The sequence below is a fragment of the Gymnoscopelus braueri genome, assembly GCF_963280865.1.
Source record: "Gymnoscopelus braueri genome assembly, chromosome: 6".
Classification (NCBI taxonomy): domain Eukaryota; kingdom Metazoa; phylum Chordata; class Actinopteri; order Myctophiformes; family Myctophidae; genus Gymnoscopelus; species Gymnoscopelus braueri.
Genome location: NC_137607.1, coordinates 48529248 through 48551998, shown reverse-complemented (window position 1 = coordinate 48551998; position 22751 = coordinate 48529248). Strand labels below are relative to the sequence as shown.

The 22751-nt window shown below is 41.3% G+C and overlaps 1 protein-coding gene across 2 annotated transcripts in view; it reads left to right on the top strand.

Annotated features, from left to right (window-relative positions):
* LOC308087474 (disks large homolog 4-like) overlaps window positions 1-22751 on the top strand; it is a 155051-nt gene that overhangs the window by 89858 nt on the left and 42442 nt on the right. For both annotated transcript variants that reach the window (XM_080431360.1, XM_080431361.1), the window contains 7 exons: window positions 926-1050; window positions 1905-2074; window positions 2576-2712; window positions 4153-4297; window positions 5086-5221; window positions 13258-13414; window positions 14067-14169. In XM_080431360.1, the coding sequence (XP_080287486.1) occupies window positions 926-1050; window positions 1905-2074; window positions 2576-2712; window positions 4153-4297; window positions 5086-5221; window positions 13258-13414; window positions 14067-14169 (973 nt within the window). The remainder of the gene's footprint in view (window positions 1-925; window positions 1051-1904; window positions 2075-2575; window positions 2713-4152; window positions 4298-5085; window positions 5222-13257; window positions 13415-14066; window positions 14170-22751) is intronic.

Sequence of the window (22751 nt, the reverse complement as noted above, 5' to 3'; positions counted from 1 at the left end):
GAAGGAAGTAACATTACAGTACTTAACTATTTATGTCAATATGGCTGCTATGGAAAAGGTCCATTGAAGAGCATGTGTGATTTACAGTAGACAGGTGATACATACAGAAAGATATCAATTGTTGATATGGAAGTTTAATTTGAACAAAGGGTGAATTGGATCAAAGAGGGTAGTATCTGCTTTGTAAGGATGGTTGCACATTAATGAAGATATTTTGGTATGGCCAGACAGGGCCGCAGGAAGGGTGGTGCGAGCGGTGCGGCCGCACCGGGCCCCGCACTTGGGGGGGCCCCGGGAAAAAAAAAAAAAGATATATATTTTTTTTTTAATGAACAGAATCACATTTATTAAGAGTTATAAAAAGAAATAACCGCTAATAACCACCAGAAACTCGGAAATATCCGCCCAAAACCGCGCGCACGCGAGGATGGGGGCGCGCACGCGCGACTTCGCACCGGGCCCCGCATTTCTCCCAGACGGCTCTGTGGCCAGAGTCTAGTGATGAGCTTCGGACGCAATTATTGTGGGTGTGGGTCGTATAGCTCAACCCCAGCCACAGTAAACGGAATCGAAAGGTTCGGATCATATGCAAAGGCACAGCAAATAACATCTGTAAACCCCCAAAATATTCGCATAAAGGTCCTTACACACCGGGGCGATTTTTTCGTGCGAATAATACGCTTTTTTTAAAAACCTTATAAAGTCAATGCAAGCGTACATGGCGCGAAAAAGCGGAAAAGCGTCCGAATTTTGCGTATATTCGCCACATTCGCCGGTGTGTAAGGACCTTAAGAATTCCCTCAAAGTGTGTGTGTGTGTGTGTGTGTGGGGGTGTGTGTGTGTGGGTGTGTGTGTGTGTGTGTGTGTGTGTGTGTGTGTGTGTGTGTGTGTGTGTGTGTGTGTGTGTGTGTGTGACTGTGTATAGGGTAACTCTGGCCTGGGTTTCAGTATTGCGGGGGGCACTGATAACCCCCACATTGGAGAGGACCCCTCTATCTTCATTACCAAGATTATACCTGGAGGGGCTGCAGCCCAGGATGGACGACTCAGGTATGCACGCACGCACACACGCACAAGAGTTGTCCTAACTGAATAGAAAATGTTAAGTATTATTTAGTAAATAATACTAAGTAATTTGCCCATAACGTAATCAAACAGCATTCATGAAATGTAACAGATTAATAACGTGACCACAGAACTTGACTTGGACTGAATTCGTTATAGATTAGAGGAATCTAAACCTTTATTCCATTAGCATGGACCTTTTAAGTGACAAATGTAATATTTACAACCTGTCACTACTACGGAAGCAATAGATAATAGCTGCTTACTTACAGTATATGCTATGCAATATAATGTAGTCACAGACTTGGTACATTCAAATCAAACAATATTAATAATATATTACTAAATATTTAGCAAAAATGTTGCATCCATTTTAAACCTTATATAATTTGTTGACTGGGGTTTCTCCTTGTCCACCTCCTTTTTCCGTCAACACCAAATCTCTTTGGCAAAAATGTGATCTACAAGCTCACAACGTGTCACAACATGATGCGCTGTGAACTTGCAGATTCAATCCTTTCATGAATGTTCGCCTTAGAATAGGCTTAGAAGTTGACAAATACTGTTTTGGAGTTTATATTATGCTTTTATATAGTTTTGCATTGATCTCCTACCACAGTGGACACCACAAATATTGAATTAGTGGCTGAGGAATGCACCAAAACAAGAAAAATCAAAACATTTGAGTGAATTATTTCTTTGACACGGCTGCTGTGGTCAGAATGTTTGGGCCACGAACACTTTTGATATTTTCAAGTGGGCCCTGATCCAGGAAAGGTTGAGAACCACCTATATGTCTCTGAATGAAGCTGATGGTGCATGGTGTGTGTCATTCTCAGGGTAAATGACTGTATAGTTCGTGTGAACGAGGCAGACGTCAGGGAGGTCACCCACAGTGGCGCCGTGGAGGCGCTGAAGGAGGCAGGAGGTCTGGTCAGGTTGTACATACGACGCAGGAGGAGCCTCTCCGAGAGAATCATAGACATTAAACTGGTCAAAGGTCCCAAAGGTGAGACCGTGCTAGAGCAAATTGATTCATATGTTCACATTGATATTGTTATTGACAGATTGACCATTTTCAACCTGTTTTTGGGCATACCATTTTTCCAAAATAGCGAAAATGGCAGATCTGGACCTCGTAGTTTCTCTACTTTTGCTCGACACTGTCATAGGACGAAGTAGGGCATTCATTTATGAAGAAAGAAAAACATAACGTGTGTGTGTGTGTGTGTGTGTGTGTGTGTGTGTGGGGCCACATTTGCACATAAAGTGGAATTTGTCCTCTGCATTTACCCATCCTATCTATTAAGAGCAGTGGGTGCCATTGTCTGTCTAGCCCTATTATATTATAACCTATTATGTTGTCAATGGATTGTACAGTCGGCTGTTACAGTGCAGTCATATTATCGTCATAGTGTAATAGTCACACATGACATCATGTTCCAGGTAAATCAAACATTTCACAATGCATGCATACTGATGTTATTGTCTGTTTCTTTCTGTCTCCCAGGCTTAGGGTTCAGTATAGCAGGTGGTGTAGGCAATCAACATGTCCCCGGTGACAACAGCATCTATGTGACAAAAATCATCGAGGGCGGGGCTGCTCACAAAGATGGACGGCTACAGATAGGGGACAAGCTAATGGGCGTAAGAAAAATAACATCTTATTTCTCCATCCTTCTTCCACCCCACACCTCTTCAACTCGTACATATACTGTACACATCTGCCCGTTTTAGTGTGCAGTCTTCCTTACTGCAATCAATCAAATTGTGAGTTCAAAATGTCACATGAATTATTTAAATGTAGGGCACCTGATAAGGGACAACTTCTGATATTTACATCTTGATAACTATCAGTTTCTTTATATATATTGGAAATGACTTAAAATTGGAAGTCTGAAAAAGGTGACTGTACAGAATGCTGTGCAGAATCAGAATGCTAAACTATAACACAAGTCATGTTTTTTCACATTAGAATTTCCAGCATTTAAAATGATCTGTCGCCCTGGCTTTTAATGAGAAAAGCTATTTTTTTAAGCATGGAGCGCCAAAAGAAAAAAGAAACACTGCAATGATTCAGTACAATATTATACTTAATTGATAAATAAGTACACAGACAGACATAAAAACAAATAAACAAAGAAGAAATGAATCTCCCTTAATAGCATCAAATATCTTGTTCTCTCCTGGGCTTGCTCTGCTCCAGTCATTGAAATTCAACTCATTGCCCACGGGGCAAGACACTATCTATACTGAGCGTGTTGTGGAATGTAACTGTAACATTTTCTCTTTATGACATAATCAGAGCGACTAAATGTACAGTATCTGATGTCTGCCCTCATGCACCACTACACTGCATTTTAAATGTCTGCCCTCATGCACCACTACACTGCATTTTAAAAGTGGTGAGCAATGAAGTGACAGTAATGCTACAGCATATACTGTACTAATTAAGAACGACAGGCCTGTGAAAAAGAAACTAATAAGAGATACCACACCCTTTAACTTTAAGCTTAGATTATAGACTACAAAAATATCCCAGCCATGTAGGCACAAACCATACAATGTCCATGTGTGTCTTTATAGTATGTGACTGTTAAACATGAAGCCTGTTTTATACTTCTTCATACGACGGTGTCCCACACTGGAAATGGCAGATCTACAAGCTGGCAATGTGTTGTGCTACGCCATGTTGTGAGCTTATAGAGCGACTATTTTCAGTGTGCGACACCGTCGTGTGTGTAAATTAGGCATTACTTTAACAGTCATCCTCACAGATCTACTTAAGTACACCTGAAGACTAAATACATTTTGGATTAATGCTTTTCTTGTAATCAAATCTCTCTGGGTGCTCTTAAGTGAAATTAGTGACACGTTTAAGTATTAAGAACATCAAACATCCCCTTGCTTATTAATTATACTATGTCTTTTTTAATAAGCATTGATGTATTAATGTTTGTTGGGTGCCTTTGTGAGTGAGTGTGCTTGGATTTACTGTTAGTGAATATATGCATACTGGCTATGTATTTATGCATCAATGTATTGTACATACTGTACTGTACTGTATGTCTATGTGTGTTTCTTCAGGTGAACAACTCCTGCCTTGAGGACGTTACTCACGAGGACGCGGTGTCCGCTCTGAAGTCAACTCCTGACGTGGTGTACCTCCGTGTGGCCAAACACACCTCCGTCTTCATAAATGACAATTTCCCCCCACCTGATGTCACCAACTGTGAGTATACAGCCACAAGAAAGTGCATGCATGTGCACAAGCGTGAGTGCGCGCACACACGCACGCACGCACACGCACGCGCACACACACACACACACACACACACTCACACACACACACACACACACACACACACACACACACACACACACACACACACACACACACACACACACACACACACACACACACCCCCACACACACACACACACTTAAAATGCAGAACATTGTTAGACTGATATTCAAATGTGACTTTTCAGTAATAAATAAATGCCATACCATATGACCCAGTCATTGTTCAGTTGGTTATGTAACCAGCTGATAACCAGAATGGTCTGCTGGATCTCCTGACACCTCTCACACTTACTGTAACTAAACTACAGTGCATTCACAATCACCTACTGTACCATAACATAATAATGAACCGTAATACAGAAACCTTTAGTAAAACCCTAAAGGCCAGTCCACACTAATTCAACTCCTTGCAACTGCCATTGGGGATAATGGTTCCAAGTAGTTGTAAGTAGTTGCATGTTGCAAGGAGTTGCAGTGATTGGTGTGGAGTCGTGGACTGGCCTTAAAAGATCAAAATGAATTCAAACAATACTCAAACGTAAAAATGTCAAGGACCCCCATAACTCTGAGAGTATACAAATGGAACCAAATTGACCTGTAAGGGTCCATTTGGTTTCATTTGTACACTCTCAGAGTTACGGAGATGTCATTTCACTTTGATATTCACAGTTTAATACAAAAGTAAAGTGAGAATGTCTGTGTTGTTCTTCTAGCCTACTCCCCTCACCAAGACAACCATATAAGTCCTTCCTACATGGGCGGCAGCCAGTCTGTAAGCCCCGCCCCCTTGACCACACCCAGATACTCACCACTGCCCAGGGGCATGATGGGAGACGATGACATCACCAGGTAAGATATGAAACACTGCTGCAAAAAAACACACACACACACGCACACACACACACACACACACACACACACACACACACACACACACACACACACACACACACACACACACACACACACACACACACACACACACACACACACACACACACACACTGTCATACCTTATTATAGGAAGTGACACGAATGAAAACAGGACGTGCTTTTGCTGAAAAGTATTGGTGCATATTTGGTATGGAATATGATGTGGTTTCATTGTCTTCTAGCTATTAAAAAAGACAAGATAGATATACTGTATTTGGAAAGGTGTTTCTGAAATGTGTCCACAGCCGTGTCCTCACTGTGCCAAATCGTATATGACACAGTAAAACATTCAATCTTGTGCAGAGGTAGAACAAATGACATAAAATAAAAATAGAGTCCACACGCTGGGTCCTACTCCAGATGACATAAAGACAGACACGTTTATAGAAGCTGTCAGCACTTTAAGGCACCTTAATATCCCGGGACATGAGTCAGTTTACTTGCGATGCCTGGTGGCAGAAAAGAGAACTGCCTAGTTTATATTTCATGAGGCAGTCTACTCGTTACTACAGTGTGATCCAAAGTGTGGGAAAGTCTGACATTTTCAAGAGTCACCACAGTAGTTGCTCTGCAGTACAGTGGTTTTCAAACTTGTTGTGCACCAATGTATGGTTCCCAACACCTGGACTTGTCTCACAGCACACCAGTGTGTGTCATCATTACAGCGTTTCGAGAACCACTGCCCTAGAACAGTGGTTCTCAACCTGTGGGTCGGGACCCACATGATTTTGGGGGGGGTCCCCATCAGCGGACGGTGAAGTGACAATTTAAGGAGTTTTAAGACATTTTTAATACCTCAAAAAAGAAAGAAAGAAAATAAATAAAACCATGACTGAATCAAAAGTAATCAACAAACTATTCTATAAAAAACGGTCAAACTTTGGTCAAAATTGTCAAATAATATAAGAAAGAGTCAACATATTTGAAAATAGCCGATCTACAAGCTCGCGTTGTGAGCTTGTAGATCTGCTATTTTCACAATATTTATCTGTGGAACTGAGTCAAACAAAATGTAATGCCTCAACTCCTACAATTCCAAATGCTTATCAGGGCGGGGGGTCCCCAGTTCAAATGTGATTATTTTGGGGGGTCCCCAGTTCAAATGTGATTATTTTGGGGGGTCGCGGCCTGAAAAGGTTGAGAACCACTGGCCTAGAATGGGAAATAAAATGCAGAGAACCCCACACATACTGTAGTCTCTGACCTCTGTACTACTGTGTGCATTAGTGTGTTTGGCTGTAGGCAGCAGATGGCAACGAGGCTATCGTCTGGGACAGGTTTGCACGCACATACACTCTACTCTCTCTGTCTCTCACACACATAGTACATAGTACATATACATACACATACACATACACATACACATAGTACACTGTACATATCGTTGCTGTCGGGCAGATCTCCATTATAACAGTTTTTCCGTTTTTTTTTTACTTTCTTTATTGAGATTGTCAAGTGATAGTGAGTATTGTGTAATATAATCTCTGACACGAAAACCAAATGGGACATAGTGATAATAAAAAAAATAAACAACAAAAAATACAAATAAAAAAAAAACACCAGGAAAAAAGAACACAAAAGAAAAAAAAGTAATGATAATTGCAGAGCACGATACTAATTGTACATAGCTAAGTCTAACCTTCATTTTTATGGGACAACAGGGAATTGTCTCTGGTTTCAAGGTCTCTGTGGGAGCCCCTTTGAGATGTTGGTCTGCGGCCAAATACATATCATTTTGGGTGGTTCTTGACATGAAAAATGTTTGAGAACCACTGATATTATAGCAACATAAGTAAAAAAAACTAATTAAAAAAAATGATTTAGAGGACATTTGTAGAATCCCCAGAAGCAAAGATTTGAGTTAAAAATTTTCGCTTTAAACATGTTTATATTCAAAGATTTGCACAAATGTTCATGATTTTTCAAAGAAAACTGCAGACCTACAAGCTCATAGCGCTATGAGCTTGTATATCTGCTATTTTTGAATAGCCCAAAGTATAAAATAATGGTTATAGCTACAAATCTAAAATGACACAGTATGCGTTCCCGGATTGAATGGGTTAACACAGGACCAGAATGGTCATGTGGGCCTGAGTTGTGGTCCAATGAGCTGCAGCAATTATACACAAAGGACTAATTCCCCCCAAAAATCCCGTAAATTAATGCTTTTTTGATCACGTGTCACACAAAAGTAGCAAAAATAGCCGATCTACAAGCTGACGCGTTTGCTTTCTGACTTTCTTTTTAAGTGAAAGTGGTTAAGTGTGTCTGTGGATTTTATAAATATTTAACCAATGAAAAGTATTAACAAGAGCTTGTGATTAAATAAGAACTACAAAACGTAACCTGTGTTACATTGGAACACAGGTTCCGTTTTTTTCCGTTTCCTGAAAAGTAATGGTTTTGGACATACAAGGTTTCACTTCCTCTCCGTCCCTCCGTCCCTCCCTCTCCCATTCTCTGTCCCTCTCTTTTTCTCTGACGCACACACACTCAAAATGACGCACATACATATAAAAGTACGAATGCACTGTATACACATTGTACACTGAGAGCTGTACTACTGTTTAATCTGTTTTAATGGATGGATGGATTACACCATACCAACCCTCGTCACTCATCTGGCGTCACCATGGTTACTTACGTTACGTGTGACTTGTTTCGTCGTAACCCCGGCAGCCAATCAGAGGCTTCGATTGTGATAAATCTGATAAGCCTCAGCTGTGACTGTGAGAATGGTCATTCTGATATCTGTCCTTCTTTACTTGTAACCAATTCATTCTTACTCTCATGCATGATTCTCTTTCATCCCTTTTCTCATCCCTCCTTTTCATCTCTCACATTTTTCTCTATCTCTGTCCACACTCTCTGAAGTAATTATGGTTTATTAGGATGATGGTTTTTCCAAAACGCACACTGAGTATGTGTACAGTATGTGTGTATATCAAGAATGCTGCTCTTTCAATTAACCCATTCAATCCGGGAACACATCTCTGTCATTTTAGATTTCTTTGGCTATTCAAAAATAGCAGATATACAAGCTCATAGCGCTGCATCGAGTGCCGCGCTATGAGCTTCTAGATCTGCTATTTTTGAAAATCGTGAAAATGTGTGCAAATCTTTGAATATATATTTTTTAAATCTAACTTTTGTAAAATATATAAAGATTTGCACAAATGTTCAAGAATTTTCAAAAATAGCAGATCTACAAGCTCATATGAGCCTGTATATCTGCTATTTTTGAATAGCCCAAAGTATATAATAATGGTTATAGCTCAAATCTAAAATGACACAGATGCGTTCCCGGTCTTAACTGATTCACTGCCAATCACGTAGATCTACGCGAACCTATTTAAAGCCGCCACGTGCCAATCGCATAGATCTACGTGAACTAAAAACTAAAAAAAATTATATATATTTTTTCCAATTTGACCCAAAGACCAAGGAGATATGATTTTTCGAAGATCTAGACTCTTATCCACTTCCTTGTTAACACATTGAATGCCAAAAACGGTCCGGACCGTTTTTGAGGGTCCAAACGAGAAGTGCCGAAAACGGTCCGGACCGTTTTTGACCCAATTCTATTTTTATACATGTGGGCCACGTGGGGCGCTAAAACGAAACTTTGACATCACCCAAGGAGTTTCTGAGAAGAAGAGGCTGGATCTGGCTCCATGTAAAAAATCCTTCCGGTCGGCGTTTTCAATGTTATCTCCTTGATTAAAAGCTCAATATCTCCATTTCTTTTTAATGTGGTGGAAACGAGCCGTTTTCGATCGGCGATCACGCTGCAATGGAGGGTCGCGTTGGAAATATTATTGTTCCAGGCGTTAGTCGGGACCCTCCGCCGTCTCGCACGCTTTGTTTACATGCACTTCCTCGTCGGGGCTTCTCACAGCACGAAATGTATAACGCAAGTGAATGGAAGAAATGCTGGCACTCAACGTATAATATTTTAATAAACCTCTGGCACCCAATGTGTTAAAGGGATATTTCACTTTCAAAAAAAAAAAAGGTCATTTTATCATCTACTCAGGCCTTTGTGAACCCCCCAGACAATTTTTAAGTTGCTTGATTAATTATTTAGATATTTGATATTCATTTTATCAGACACGCCCCCTTCCTATACAAACCCATTGTAACTTCAAACTCCATTTTAACCATGTTAGATGGACATGAACATGTCATCAAAAACACCCGTCCTTGGTTCTGGTGACTCACCCTGCCCTCCTAATGCGTGAGGGGGCCGTGTTTTTCCGATTTTTTTTTTTTTTTTTTTTTCCAAAAAAAATATAAAAAATCACACCCAGTGTGAAGTGGGCGGTGTGGTCACAGTGGTCATCACAGTGATGGAAGTTCACTTAAAGAAAAGTAATATTGTGGACCAACACCCCTAACTTAAAAAAAAACTTAAATGTGTTTTTTTTAAGTGCATAGTCCTATTTATAGGGCTATGCACAATTGTCATGTTTCCCTAGCCAATCACAGTCCTGAATAGACTGTGATTGGCCAATCACGGTGCAGGGTTAGGGGGGTACACTGGTGGCCAATCACAGCGCAGGATTTGGTGTGCAAATATCCTAACCTCACATATAGGGGCGGTTTCACCGCCCAAAAATAAATGAAAAAAGTAATTGAAAAAACACGGCCCCCTCACGCATTAGGAGGGCAGGATGAGTCACCAGAACCAAGGACGGGTGTTTTTCATTAATCTAACATGGTTAAAATGAAGTTTGAAGTTACAATGGGTTTGTATAGGAAGGGGGCGTGTCTGATAAAATGAATATCAAATATCTAAATAATGAATTAATCAACTTAAAAACTGTCTGGGGGGTTCACAAAGGCCTGAGTAGATGATAAAATGACACAAAGTTTTTTTGAAAGTGAAATAACCCTTTAACTTAAAACTTAAAAATTCTGTATCTCGGCTCCTGAGTACTTTTTTTTTTCAATGAAAAACATATGAAAATACCTCTGGCAGTTAATGGGTTAATGGGTTAAATACACTGGCTGTGGTGAATCCAGATCAAAACAACAACTTCTTGGTTTCATCTCAAGTGAAAAGTCGTGACGTTGGCATGCAGGAAAAAGAGATACCACAGCACTGCTGGTTAAGAGTTGTTGTTATTTTTGCATTTGGTTCCACCTACTCAATGTATTGCTGGCAACATTGTCCTTAGTGTACTGTAGGTCAGGTGACACCGACAGTGTTAAAACTTTGCTTATCTGGATTGTGTTCATTGTGGCAACATCAATATTCATCAATATTGGAAAAAACTTATGGAGGAAATTAGGTTAAAATGTGTAACATTGATCAGTGGTGACACACAGTAAAATCATCAGTGTTCATTTATAACTCAGAGAGTGTACTGGTGTAACCAAATGGACCTGTACATATGTACGCTATCAAATTTAAATGGACCCTTTTACACTTTAGTTTCTTCAGGCCCTCTACTGGAAAATCCTCCAGTCCATGTGAATAAATATCATCACATTATAGCAGTGGTGTAAAGTAACTAAGTACATTTACTCAAGTACTGTACTTAAGTACAGTTTTGAAGTAGTTTTACTTTACTGGAATATTTCCAATTTTCTGTACTTCTGCCATTTCAAAATAGCAGATCTGCAAGCTCACAATGCAACGTAAATCGTCTATTTTCAAAAGGTTCTTATACATTTTGAACTTGTGAAATGGGACATTCTGCACAATACTTTGTATTACAAGTACTTTTACTTTTAGTACTTTAAGTATATTTTGATGCCGATACTTTTGTACTTTTACTCACTCTATGGTTGTACCGTCCTCTACTTGTTCCTCTTCCCAGCAGATCATTTAACCACTTTACTTTGTAAACTGGACCTGAGTTGGCTCTGTACTTGGACCGCTTTCCACCCGCACGTCTACACCAAATCTCCTGCCAAAAATAACTGATTGTCACGTTACGTTGCGACACGTTGTGAGCTTGTAGATCTGCTCTTTTTGGCAATCATTTCCTCCGGAATAGGGAAGCTGAGGTTCAAGTGGATGAAATAGCAGAAAGATACTGTGAGAGCTCACAAACAGTGTCATAGTGACATCTGCTGGTCTACGTGGTGAAATGTGCTTTCATTCCTAGTGAGCTGAGCCTTAATGATAGTGTTTTACCAGCATTATTTAAATGAAACTACATGTATTTAAATTAATTGCAATTAAATTAATTAAACAAATAAAAATATTTGTCCCATTCTTTAATTAAAATGAATTATATAATAAAGGCTATAATAAATATATAATTTGTGTGGTACAAGTACGGTATGATGAATTTGCATCCCCTTGATCCTAGATAGAAACAACATATTACTCTATATATTACTTTATAAAGTGCTACTTGCTAAACTCCCTTTGTATCTTCTGTATCTGAGCATATCAGATTCTCAGTGTACCAGAAGTCAGTGTACCAGATCACAGGATTGGGTCATGTTGGAGTTTCCTCAAACCAGAACAAAGCAGGTTAATATTGTCGTAAGCGCGTGTGGACCGTATGGAACAAATGTCGAGGGTAGTTTGAATCTAGATGACATTGATACTTGAATTTGGTCGTAGATTTGATGATGGAAGTTACCAAATGCACCTGCCTGTAGTAAAAATGGGCTTGTCTCCTCCCAAATTATTGTATTTTTATCGATTTATTTATTTTTCTGTATTATGAATTATGTGAACCTCATCTTCGTCTCAAATCGTATTACTGTACATTTTGTATCGCCTTTTGTATACAGGGGTCCATTGCAAAAAATGACCTTGGTCTCAGTGGCCTTACCAGAAATAAAGGTTTCAAGCAATCAATCTGTCAATCGAAAAGCAACGCAACACGCCAATAACACAACCTTCTTACATTCCTCCTCCTGACCTCACAACCTGCTCCGAGTATCTCATTACTGAAATTAGAGACTGTGGTTAAGAGGATTATTTGCTTTTCCTCCGCTCCTCCCTCATGTGGAAGGAGAGGACACCCAGGAAAGAGCAGAGTTTGCTGGCGGTGTCAGTGCTGAATGGCCGTTTCCACAGAGGGGATGTTGCTGATTTGTCCTTGATCGTATTTATGCCTACATCCTTCCTACAATCTGCAGTTTACGATGTAATGGTTTACTCCCGCAAAGTGGATGCTGTCAAATTTTGCCTTGATTGATGCTTGCCAGCGATTCACCAAGATATCGCTACCATGCATGCAGACATATCTTGGTCACTTGCTCTCATTTTGTTGTTACTTAGGTTTGGTTTGTTTTCTTGACCACAATGTTAAGAATGTAATTTAGAAAGCATGTTCTTTAAACGGATGCTATCGGTTCATTGTTTACCCTGTATCCTATAGTTTCAATGTACTGTACAGATTGTTATGTTTGATAGTATATTGTTTGACTTATGCTAGGTTCTTGGTTTACCTGGGATGCTAGTTTTTTGAGGCGCTACGCTGTCTTTCCGCATTCTATGTATGTGCTTACCTTGCTTATTGTACAGTAAGTCGCTCTGGATAAGAGCGTCTGCTAAATGGTAACTGTACATTTATTCATTTTTCTTAAGATTTATTTTGGGGCTTTTATGCCTTTATGGATAGGACAGTAGGCTGACAGGAAATGGGGAGAGAGATGGGGAGTGGCATGCAGCAAAGGTCGTCGGGATCGGGACTCGAACCCGCAACGTGCTGTCAGGCTACATTGAGTCTAGGTGCCTGGACCGCTACGCCAGCGGTCCAGGCCATAACTGTTCATTTTAATGTTGTGTGTTTGTATATCCACCCCTTTGACTGTGTGTGTGTGTGTGTGTGTGTGTGTGTGTGTGTGTGTGTGTGTGTGTGTGTGTGTGTGTGTGTGTGTGTGTGTGTGTGTGTGTGTGTGTGTGTGTGTGTGTGTGTGTGTGTGTGTGTGTGTGTGTGTGTGTGTGTGTGTGTGTGTGTGTGTGTGTATGTCCGCTGCAGGGAGCCCAGGCGGGTGGTGCTACAGCGGGGCTCCACAGGTCTGGGTTTTAACATTGTCGGGGGAGAAGATGGAGAAGGAATCTTCATCTCCTTCATCCTGGCCGGAGGACCAGCAGACCTCTGTGGGGAGCTTCGCAAAGGAGACCGCATCCTGTCGGTACGAACTGAACAACCAACTTGAATGCCAGCATCCATTATTCTAGGGGGGAACATTGGTGAGAAATAGCTGATCTACAAGCTCGCAATGTGTCGTGACGCATTGTGAGCTTGTAGATCAGCTATTTTCACACAGAGGGTACGAAATTAAACGGAAAACGTACTGTATTGTCAAGCGTTCAAATGATCGATTGATTGATTGTATATTACATACAATATACTGTATAACTCATACTGAGAATAACACAAAGTTACACTTATTCCCAATGTGGCCCTCTAACTACATTTTTACATACAGTGTATGCATAAAACAGGCATTTGCAAGGCATAAACCCCCACAAATGTACAGTACACACACACACACACACACACACACACACACACACACACACACACACACACACACACACACACACACACACACACACACCACAGGTGACCTATCGATCCAGATCCACTGTGTTCTTTACAGCCTTCTCATGTCACACTATACATTTATTACTATTGATTCAAGACATAGGATCTAACTGTGTGCGTGTGCGTGTGTGTGTGTGTGTGTGTGTGTGTGTGTGTGTGTGTGTGTGTGTGTGTGTGTGTGTGTGTGTGTGTGTGTGTGTGTGTGTGTGTGCGCGTGTGCGTGCGCGCACACATAGGTAAATGGAGTGGACCTGTGCAGTGCAACACACGAGCAGGCAGCTGCAGCTCTGAAGAACGCGGGGCAGAATGTCACCATAGTTGCACAGTACAGACCAGAGGGTGAGTACAACACACACACACACACACACACACGCGCACGCACACCTGGCACACCCATGGAAACTAACACCACAGTGGTGGGTGTTACAGCAGGTGGTGTGCAGGCTAACAGCACCAGTGCTGAGGTGTAAATGAAAGATTGTTGCTGTTTGTTCTACCGTGTGTTCAGTTGATCATGTTCATATTCATAGTCAGCCATTTTGCTCCTACACCACACACTCACTGAGTATAACATAAGAGCACAATGGCTGCTGGAGGGTTCCTAACGCTGTTGTGGAAGTTTTATGCTAAGTAGCATTTGTCCTGTGATTGGGTCATTTTGATAGATAGCTGCTGTTGTATTATGTTGGATGAAGGATAGCTCCTTGCTGTTGTATGTCGTCTGTGTCGATTGGAAACCTTGAATGTCCAAAACGGTTACTTTTCAGGAAATGGAAAAGAAATTGCCTGTGTTCAATGAATCCACTGTAGTTATTATTAGTCGTTAATACTTTTCATTTATTCAATATTTATAAAACCCACAGACACTTAAATACTTACACTTAAAAAATATATCTAAAATAGCCTACAACAGCTCACAACGCGAGCTTGTAGATCGTCTATTCTCGCTTATTTTGTGCAACACTCTTGTATGATGAGGTAGGCATTCATTTGCGCAAAAACATAAAAAGTTGGAAAATATGGAGATACAAGGTTTCTGCCCGACAGCGACGATATGTTGGATGAAAGAAAGAAAGAAAAGTCATAGCATGTGGACTGAGGAAGCTGGAATAGTGAGAGAGAGAGAGAGAGAGAGAGAGAGAGAGAGAGAGAGAGAGAGAGAGAGAGAGAGAGAGAGAGAGAGAGAGAGAGAGAGAGAGAGAGAGAGAGAGAGAGAGAGAGAGAGAGAGAGAGAGAGAGAGAGAGAGAGAGAGAGAACTACAATAGATGGTGCTTAGTAGGCCCCTCGTTTTATTTCAGCTGGACACACACTACTAGTACTGTACACACTCTCACACACACACACACACACACACACACACACACACACACACACACACACACACACACACACACACACACACACACACATAGACACACAAACATGCACTCATGGGTGCATGCTCGCTCACCCACACTCATAGAGAGACAGTAGCTGTGTCATAGGAGGTATGTATTATTCAGAGAGAGGCCTATTGTAGACCAGGATAATATGTTTATGTGTGGGTTCATTTTATATAGGCCAGCTGCTGACAGGACTGCAGGAAACAAAAAAAAACACTGGAAGTATATTCCAAGATGCTGCTATACACTGTGTGACTGGCCTATGCGCAGGCTAGAGGCACAGAGATACTGTAGGGAGAGGTTGTGTACTGTATGTGTGAACGCATGTATGTGTGTATAGCTGCTTTCTCATTTGAAAAGTGGAAAATGTCTGGGGAATCAGGTCAGGACATTGTCCTGTGTCGTCCTTTTCACACATGTAGCATGCAACAGGAGAATGTCCGTTTCAGATGCGTCACACATACATTTGATAAGGTGAGGGCCGGGGTCTGGGTAGTAGACGCACACATTAGCTACTTCCACTTAAATATAACAGCATGAGGGAGATGCAAGGATCAAAGGCAATTATTGTTTTACTTCCTTCCACAGAACATGACAGATACATTGAATTGGTCTCTATGTACAGACGCACACTGCGCAGGGAAGCGCAGGTGTAGCTCATCCTATTTTTAAACTGGCTCAAGGGAGGGCCGGCCGGCAGGAAGGTGGGCGGACCTCTGACCATGACTCAGCCATAACCATATAAGGAGTGTGTAGAATTACTTCAATGCAGCACAAACTTTAAGCTATCACAGTCAAAAGTTTGCAATAATACAGCGCAAAGAATGTACACAGCTGTAAAGTGCCTACAAGTAACAAAACAAAATAATAGTCCTGCAAAGCTTTCCAAACATGCTCAAAGGAAGCTCTTACATTTAACAGTACCTACAGTAGTAACTTTGTTGCCTCCGTGAAATAGAGGATAGAATCTGCTACGCACCTACAAATATTCCACAAAGAATTAAATGCCAGAATGTTGTGCTTTACTTCCTTTACAGGGATGGAAGCAGCCCAGTCATTGCTAGAACTACTTATATTAGCAGGCTATCACGAAGCATTTCAGAGGTGTGAAAATAACAAAACTACAACCTCCAACAAAGCTACTACAAACAAACTAACGCTAACTAACAACTAATTGTACTAGCTGCATCTGGGTTGCTTACAAAATCGGCCTCTGGTTTCATACCCGTTTAAATTGACCTGGCTTGGTATTACTTGGATTCTGTGTTATATTGGAATGTTGACAATGAGTGTACAGTATGTATCCAAATGGCATTGGTCAGAACAGAGTGAATGTTGCTTGGTTTCAGTTGGTTTTACTTTGGATTGGCCTTGGAAATGATGTGTTGTATGTTTCTTAAGTACTACTTTTCATTCATAGAAACATCATGGTTGTTTTTTTCCTGGTTGACATAAATGCTAGTGCTACAGCAGCTATTGTAGCAAGAGAGAGTGTCTACCCTGGATATGGTTGTGTGTGTGCATGCAACCATGCTTGTGTGTGTGTGTGTGTGTGTGTGTGTGTGTGTGTGTGTGTGTGTGTGTGTGTGTGTGTGTGTGTGTGTGTGTGTGTGTGTGTGTGTGTGTGTGTGTGTGTGTGTGTGTGTGTGTGTGTGCGTGTGCTATGATGTGTCGTGACTCTCCTACAGACCACATTAGTGACTGGAGATTGAGCTCTATATAGGACCGTCTGTCCACGCTGGGGTGTGTGTTTGTGTGTTTGAGGTTTGTGTTTGTCATGTTCCTGTGGTGATAGCAGGCATTGCCCAGCAGTACTTCCTGTGTTTCATCATCACTTCCAGCCAAGTGGACCGTGGTTTATGAAGGTGCGTGTGTGCGTGCGAGCGCGTGTGTGCGTGTGTGGCTCGATCCCCTCGTCTTATTTATATCAACCCTCTGACACAGCATGGCACAGAGCAGCATTGCGTATGGCACGTGTGCACGTTTTGTTTGATTACATTTTCTAGACTGTATTATCATATAAATTAAAATTGTAGTGATCATGCACATGCATCAAATACTTGCAACACTGAAACATACAGTTAACATTGTGACTGAAACATAGGCATTGTAAAAAATATATGGCTGACTCATGCTCCTATAATATCAGTATCAGTATATTTCACCTTGAAGAATGATTCAGGTACTACTGTATGCCCTGGAAGGCTTGGATTGAGTGGTATTGCCCTATAAGAGCGATCTCCTCCAATGCCATATAGTAAGGGCCCAGTCACACTTCATACGCAAGCTGACACTTAAGACATTTCCCATGTGGGCAGTGCCGGTAGGAGTGCCGGTTTTCCCTGTGTGTAGTTTGTTTGACTTACGTTGTAATGTTGGCTCAGAAAACTACAATGGCTGCCTAGTGTGATCAATGCACTGCGCTTCTGTCCTCCTATTGGTTGCCGTCTTGTAAAGGTTCAACAATGTTGAACACGACGCTTCATGCGCTTCAGCGCCGTCAATGCACCGCATCGAGACGCTCCTCCCTTTTGCTCCCATAGAATGGAAGTAAACGGGGTAGCAACCACGTCTGAAGTACACGGGACTGGGCCCTAACGGCCCCATTCTGTGGCGAAAAATTCCCCGTTAAATCGGGATAATGGACCTGCGCCGCCCCAATAGGTTATTCTAGCACCTGCTCTACCCGTCACCATTATGCCGACGCCGTTATTTGCGCGTGGAGGTGTGCCCGTGGGCGTGTTGCTGCTATATCCCCCACATTGAAATTCTCAACCCACACATGGGTACGGCTTGGGGAGGGGGGATAGTGGATTCTAAAAGCACCCGCTGGTTTATAAAATCACCCGTCAAGTGCACACAGACACTACAATGGCTTTGTGCGTTGGACCATGAGCCATGTTGCCAGCCTTGGAGAGAAATAAGCAACCGCAGTCCGCAGGTCTATGAAAACAAAAAGAAGCAACTAGCCACATGAGCACTTCAAACTACTAACTAGAGCTTTCATATCCCCTAAATATTTCAGCCTGGCTCGACTAATAATTGACAAATTAGACCCAGCCCAGCCCGTCAGTAATTTTTCTAAAGAAGCCTTATTTCTCATTAAATCTTGGTAATTCGTTAAGAACAGGAGTCATTCTACCCTAACAGTCTATATTTTATTTAAAAAACAGCTTGGAGCAAATAGGGCTATATAAATATATACACTTCCCCATAACCATTTAAAAAATGATTATGGTTATTCTATGAAATATATGTTTCATAGAATAACCGTAATCATTTTTGCAATGGAGAAATCACAATGTTACCTTCTGGCCGCTGCCTGTGCTTTCATTTGAAGAAGTAATCCAACATTTACTTTGAGGTGAAAAAGACATGAAGAAAGTTCTGAAGATCCATTATTTATGTCATGTTATGGTTTAAACTTTAAAGGGAGCTCTCTACTGCTGCGTCATGACAAGACAGTGATTGATTTGACCTAGGCTACTTTAGCGTTGCGCTGCCCTGTTGATTAATTATTTGGCATCAGCTGTGTAGGAATATATAACTATTTTAAATGGCTTTCATATACTCTTGGGGATCTGACTAATATGACAAGTTGCTTATTGTGAACACAATAGCCTACGCTACAAATTAATTAATATGTGAATTTATTTGGATGTAAAAAAAACGTAGACCCAGCTCAGCCGGTGCCGACGGGCCGGGTCGGGTCCCGTTGGGTTTGGGCTAAAATCTTAAGCACTTACATTTTTTATAAGATGATCGGATCATAGTGTGATTTTCATTTTGGCTGCTGTCTCATTAAACCCATGCTGCGGGACGTGCGGGTGAATATTATATTATAGCCTATATTATATATATTAGCCTGCTATATTATTATTATATTCCCCGCGTAAACGCTACGTTCATGACCCCCCAAAATAACCATATTTGAACTGGGGACCCCCCCATTTTGTTTGACTCGGTTCCACAGATAAATATTGTGAAAATAGCAGATCTACAAGCTCGCCAGGCGTTGGGTGCTCCATTGTGGTCTCGACCCACAGGTTGAGAACCACTGCATTAAAAGCTCCAAGCAAGTTACATGTCTAGTAGGCTATGTTGTTGACCACGTAATGTAATGTTTTTGGTTTAGTGATAGGCTACTCCGTGGCGCGCGCGCGCCTCATTGTATGCTGTCCAAAATAACAGATCTGTAAGCTGTCGACACGACATGATGCAGCGCCGTTGATAGCTTGTATGTCTGTTATTTTGGGTAGGTAGGCGACGCACATACGCATCGCAGCAATGTGTCTGGGTTTGAGAGGCTTTGATTGATGTAAACTTAAAATTTAGCTCTGTTCGGGATTACTGAACAAAGGTGGATGATGAAAGATAACGGGGACAATATGGATGTAAGTTAACTTTAACTGCGTCACTTCAGAGGAAACTATGGAGCAACTTCAGAGATGTTTACACACCCCTGGAATCCATTAGAACGGTGGAAATAGAACGATAACAGCCAACGTGAGTACATAGGCTATAGACCTTTCCTAAAACTGTCCAATTTATTATACCCATGTGCTACTGTTTGTCTGTGTACCACGTAGGAGCGTTGTCGCAACATGATGTAATTAATTATTTGGGAGCAGCCAGTGTGTACCAATAGCATACATATTTTAAATGGCTTTCATATACTATTCCGGATCTGACTAATATGACAAGCTTATTGTGAACACAATAGGCTACAAATTAATATAAAAATGTATTTGGATAAAATATGGCCCAATGTGGCTTATAATAATCAGACCAGGCAACAGTGCAGACAGGTAGATAGGCTAGAGCATATATTGGATCGGGATGACGGCTAGCGCAGTCTTCTCTTAAAGGCAATGGCTTCTGGCACGGTGATTGGTTTTATCATTGTAACGCCCAAACCACACCTATGCATAATGTAACGGGTAGCTCAGGTGTTTGGCGGGTCACGGGGGTGCCATAGAATACCGAATTTTGCGGGGAAACGCCTCTTGCCTAGTCCGAAATCCCTAATTAGTGGTTTGTTCAAATGTCCCTGGGAATAGGGCCCTAAGTCTCCTGATATGACTGGTCATGCCAACATGACGACAGTGGCGTTAGTCACCATGATTACACACTCAGACTGTCACTCCGACACATACACCAACACACACACACACACACACACACACACACACACACAAATTACACCAAGCCAGTGTGTTTAAGGCTGTCAGCAATAATAATTATGTGATGTTGAGAGGATTAATTTAATTTCTGTTAGTCTGCTTAGTAGAGATCTCTGCTTAGTGTGCGTGCGTGCGTGCGTGCGTGTTTGTTCCTCAGCAGTTGTCAAGTAGCAGTTTAACTAACTGTTATTTCTGCAGAGACACAGTTTGGCAACTGGACTGAAATATTCTGTTCATCACTTCTTTCTTTCTTTCTTTCTTTCCTTCTTTCCTTCTTTCTTCCTTTCTTTTGCTCTCATCTCCTCTCTCCTTTTGTCTCCTCTCCTGGAACCAGATAATTTGATCAATAACAGTATCGATTAGCATGCTGTATGATTTCAATTATGGATGAGGAGAGCTGGGAGCTATTTTTAGACCAGTGACTTACATGGACTGAGTTGTATCACTGCACTCGTAGGCATGTTTTTTCTTCTGTTGCCTGGTAACTGATGATGTTTCCAGGAAGTGGGAAGTTGTATCCCAAAAGGATTTCATCAGAATTACAACTCCTACTCCTCTTTTGACATGAAATGGGCTTCCATAGTGTCAATTAAAGGACTTTACTCTACTGGTCTACTCACAGTTTTGGCCATAATAGCGTACAGTACACAAACATTTAGCCACTTTTGCCTTTTTAGAGGTAGTAGTTATCGTATGTTTTTTGAAAATTGTCATTATAATTCTTCTGAATTTACCTTAATTTATCTTAACAAAACAGGGACAATTTTTGTCTAGACTTTTCAAATCAATCTGCACTTTAAAGTTTTAAACAATAACGCATCATTGACCAAAAATAATGCTGCAGTAAGATTGCAGAAGAACTGCAGTCTGTTGTGAAATGGACAAAAAGTTACCGATGTACGGATGGGTTATAGGACGTTATACAGGTGTGACGTAACCGCTTAAAACCATCGCGCTGTGTTCTCCTGTTCGTCTGATTGTTGGTTTTCTCTTTAGCTTTCAATTGTCAATTGGTATTTTCTTGTGAGATTAGCCTTGTGATTCAAAGGATTACAATTGACTTTATCTCAGAGAGATCTTAGTCTTTAATTACTACTTCACGGCTAATAATCTTATCTTTTCTTCCGGGAATCCTCCTTACGGGCTCCATCCGAGTCTTCCACCCGAGTTCATTCTACATTCTACAACAGGGACCACTTGCCTGTCGTGATCTCTAACAACAGGAGAATTATAATAATGGTAATTCCAGCAATTATAATAGGTTTCCCCATTTTGCAGTGCTAATAACTACTAGTGCCAAGATGAAGGCTGACTGCCTCTTGTGGTTTCCTACTTTTCTACAGCTCGACAATGCTGTGAGCTTCCTACTTACTGCTGGAGGAACAGCTTCCTCTAGGGAGGAGAGGGAGAGAGAGAGAGAGAGAGGAGGGGAGATCGGTCACAAAGGGGAAGTGTAGGAATGGGATGAAAGGATTAGAGATAAAAGGAGACAAGTGGACAAGATAGGAAAGGTCCGGAAAGCGGAAGGAGAGATTGAAGAAGGGAGGCCGCGAGAGAAGAGTATGGAAGTAGAGGAGAAGGATATATGAGCCTCAGAGCCATTTTATCTCCATCATCACCCCTCCCCCTTTGCTCTGCCTGTATTCTCTCTCTTTCTTTCTGTTTCTCTCACCTCTTTCTGTCCTTCTCTTCTCCTTCTATCTACTATCATCGTTCTTCCTTACTCCTCTCTCCTTCCCCTCCTCTGTGATCTCTTTTCTCCTGACATTAACGTGTTCTGGTTGACTGGATTGTAATAGAGTTGAAAACGTGTGGCCCAGGTGTAAATGCACCCAACCCCAGATCTGATCATCACCCAAACACCACCAAAGGTAGACAGAGAAGCATTTGCCCGTGGCCCTAAGCATAATAACAAAGCATAAGTGCATTGCATCCCTAATCAACATTATAATACCCACAGTATGTGAAAGGGAAATACATGTGTGTGTGTGTGTGTGTGTGTGTGTGTGTGTGTGTGTGTGTGTGTGTGTGTGTGTGTGTGTGTGTGTGTGTGTGTGTGTGTGTGTGTGTGTGTGTGTGTGTGTGTGTGTGTGTGTGTGTGGATCCAACTAAGAAGTGCACTCAGAAAGTAAGAAAAAGTAGGCAGCTCACAATGCAAATTAAACCTAGCAAGGATAATTGGAAATACTTAAAATCAATTTGTTCAAAATAAGACAAAGTACTGGAAAAAGCAGTGCAAATGTTTATAATGCAATTTTAGAATTGTGATTTCAAAGTGTATACTGTAGACACACAATGCCAGGTGTATGCGCAGGTTTCGATATGTTATTGTATAAAAAAGACATTATAAATAAG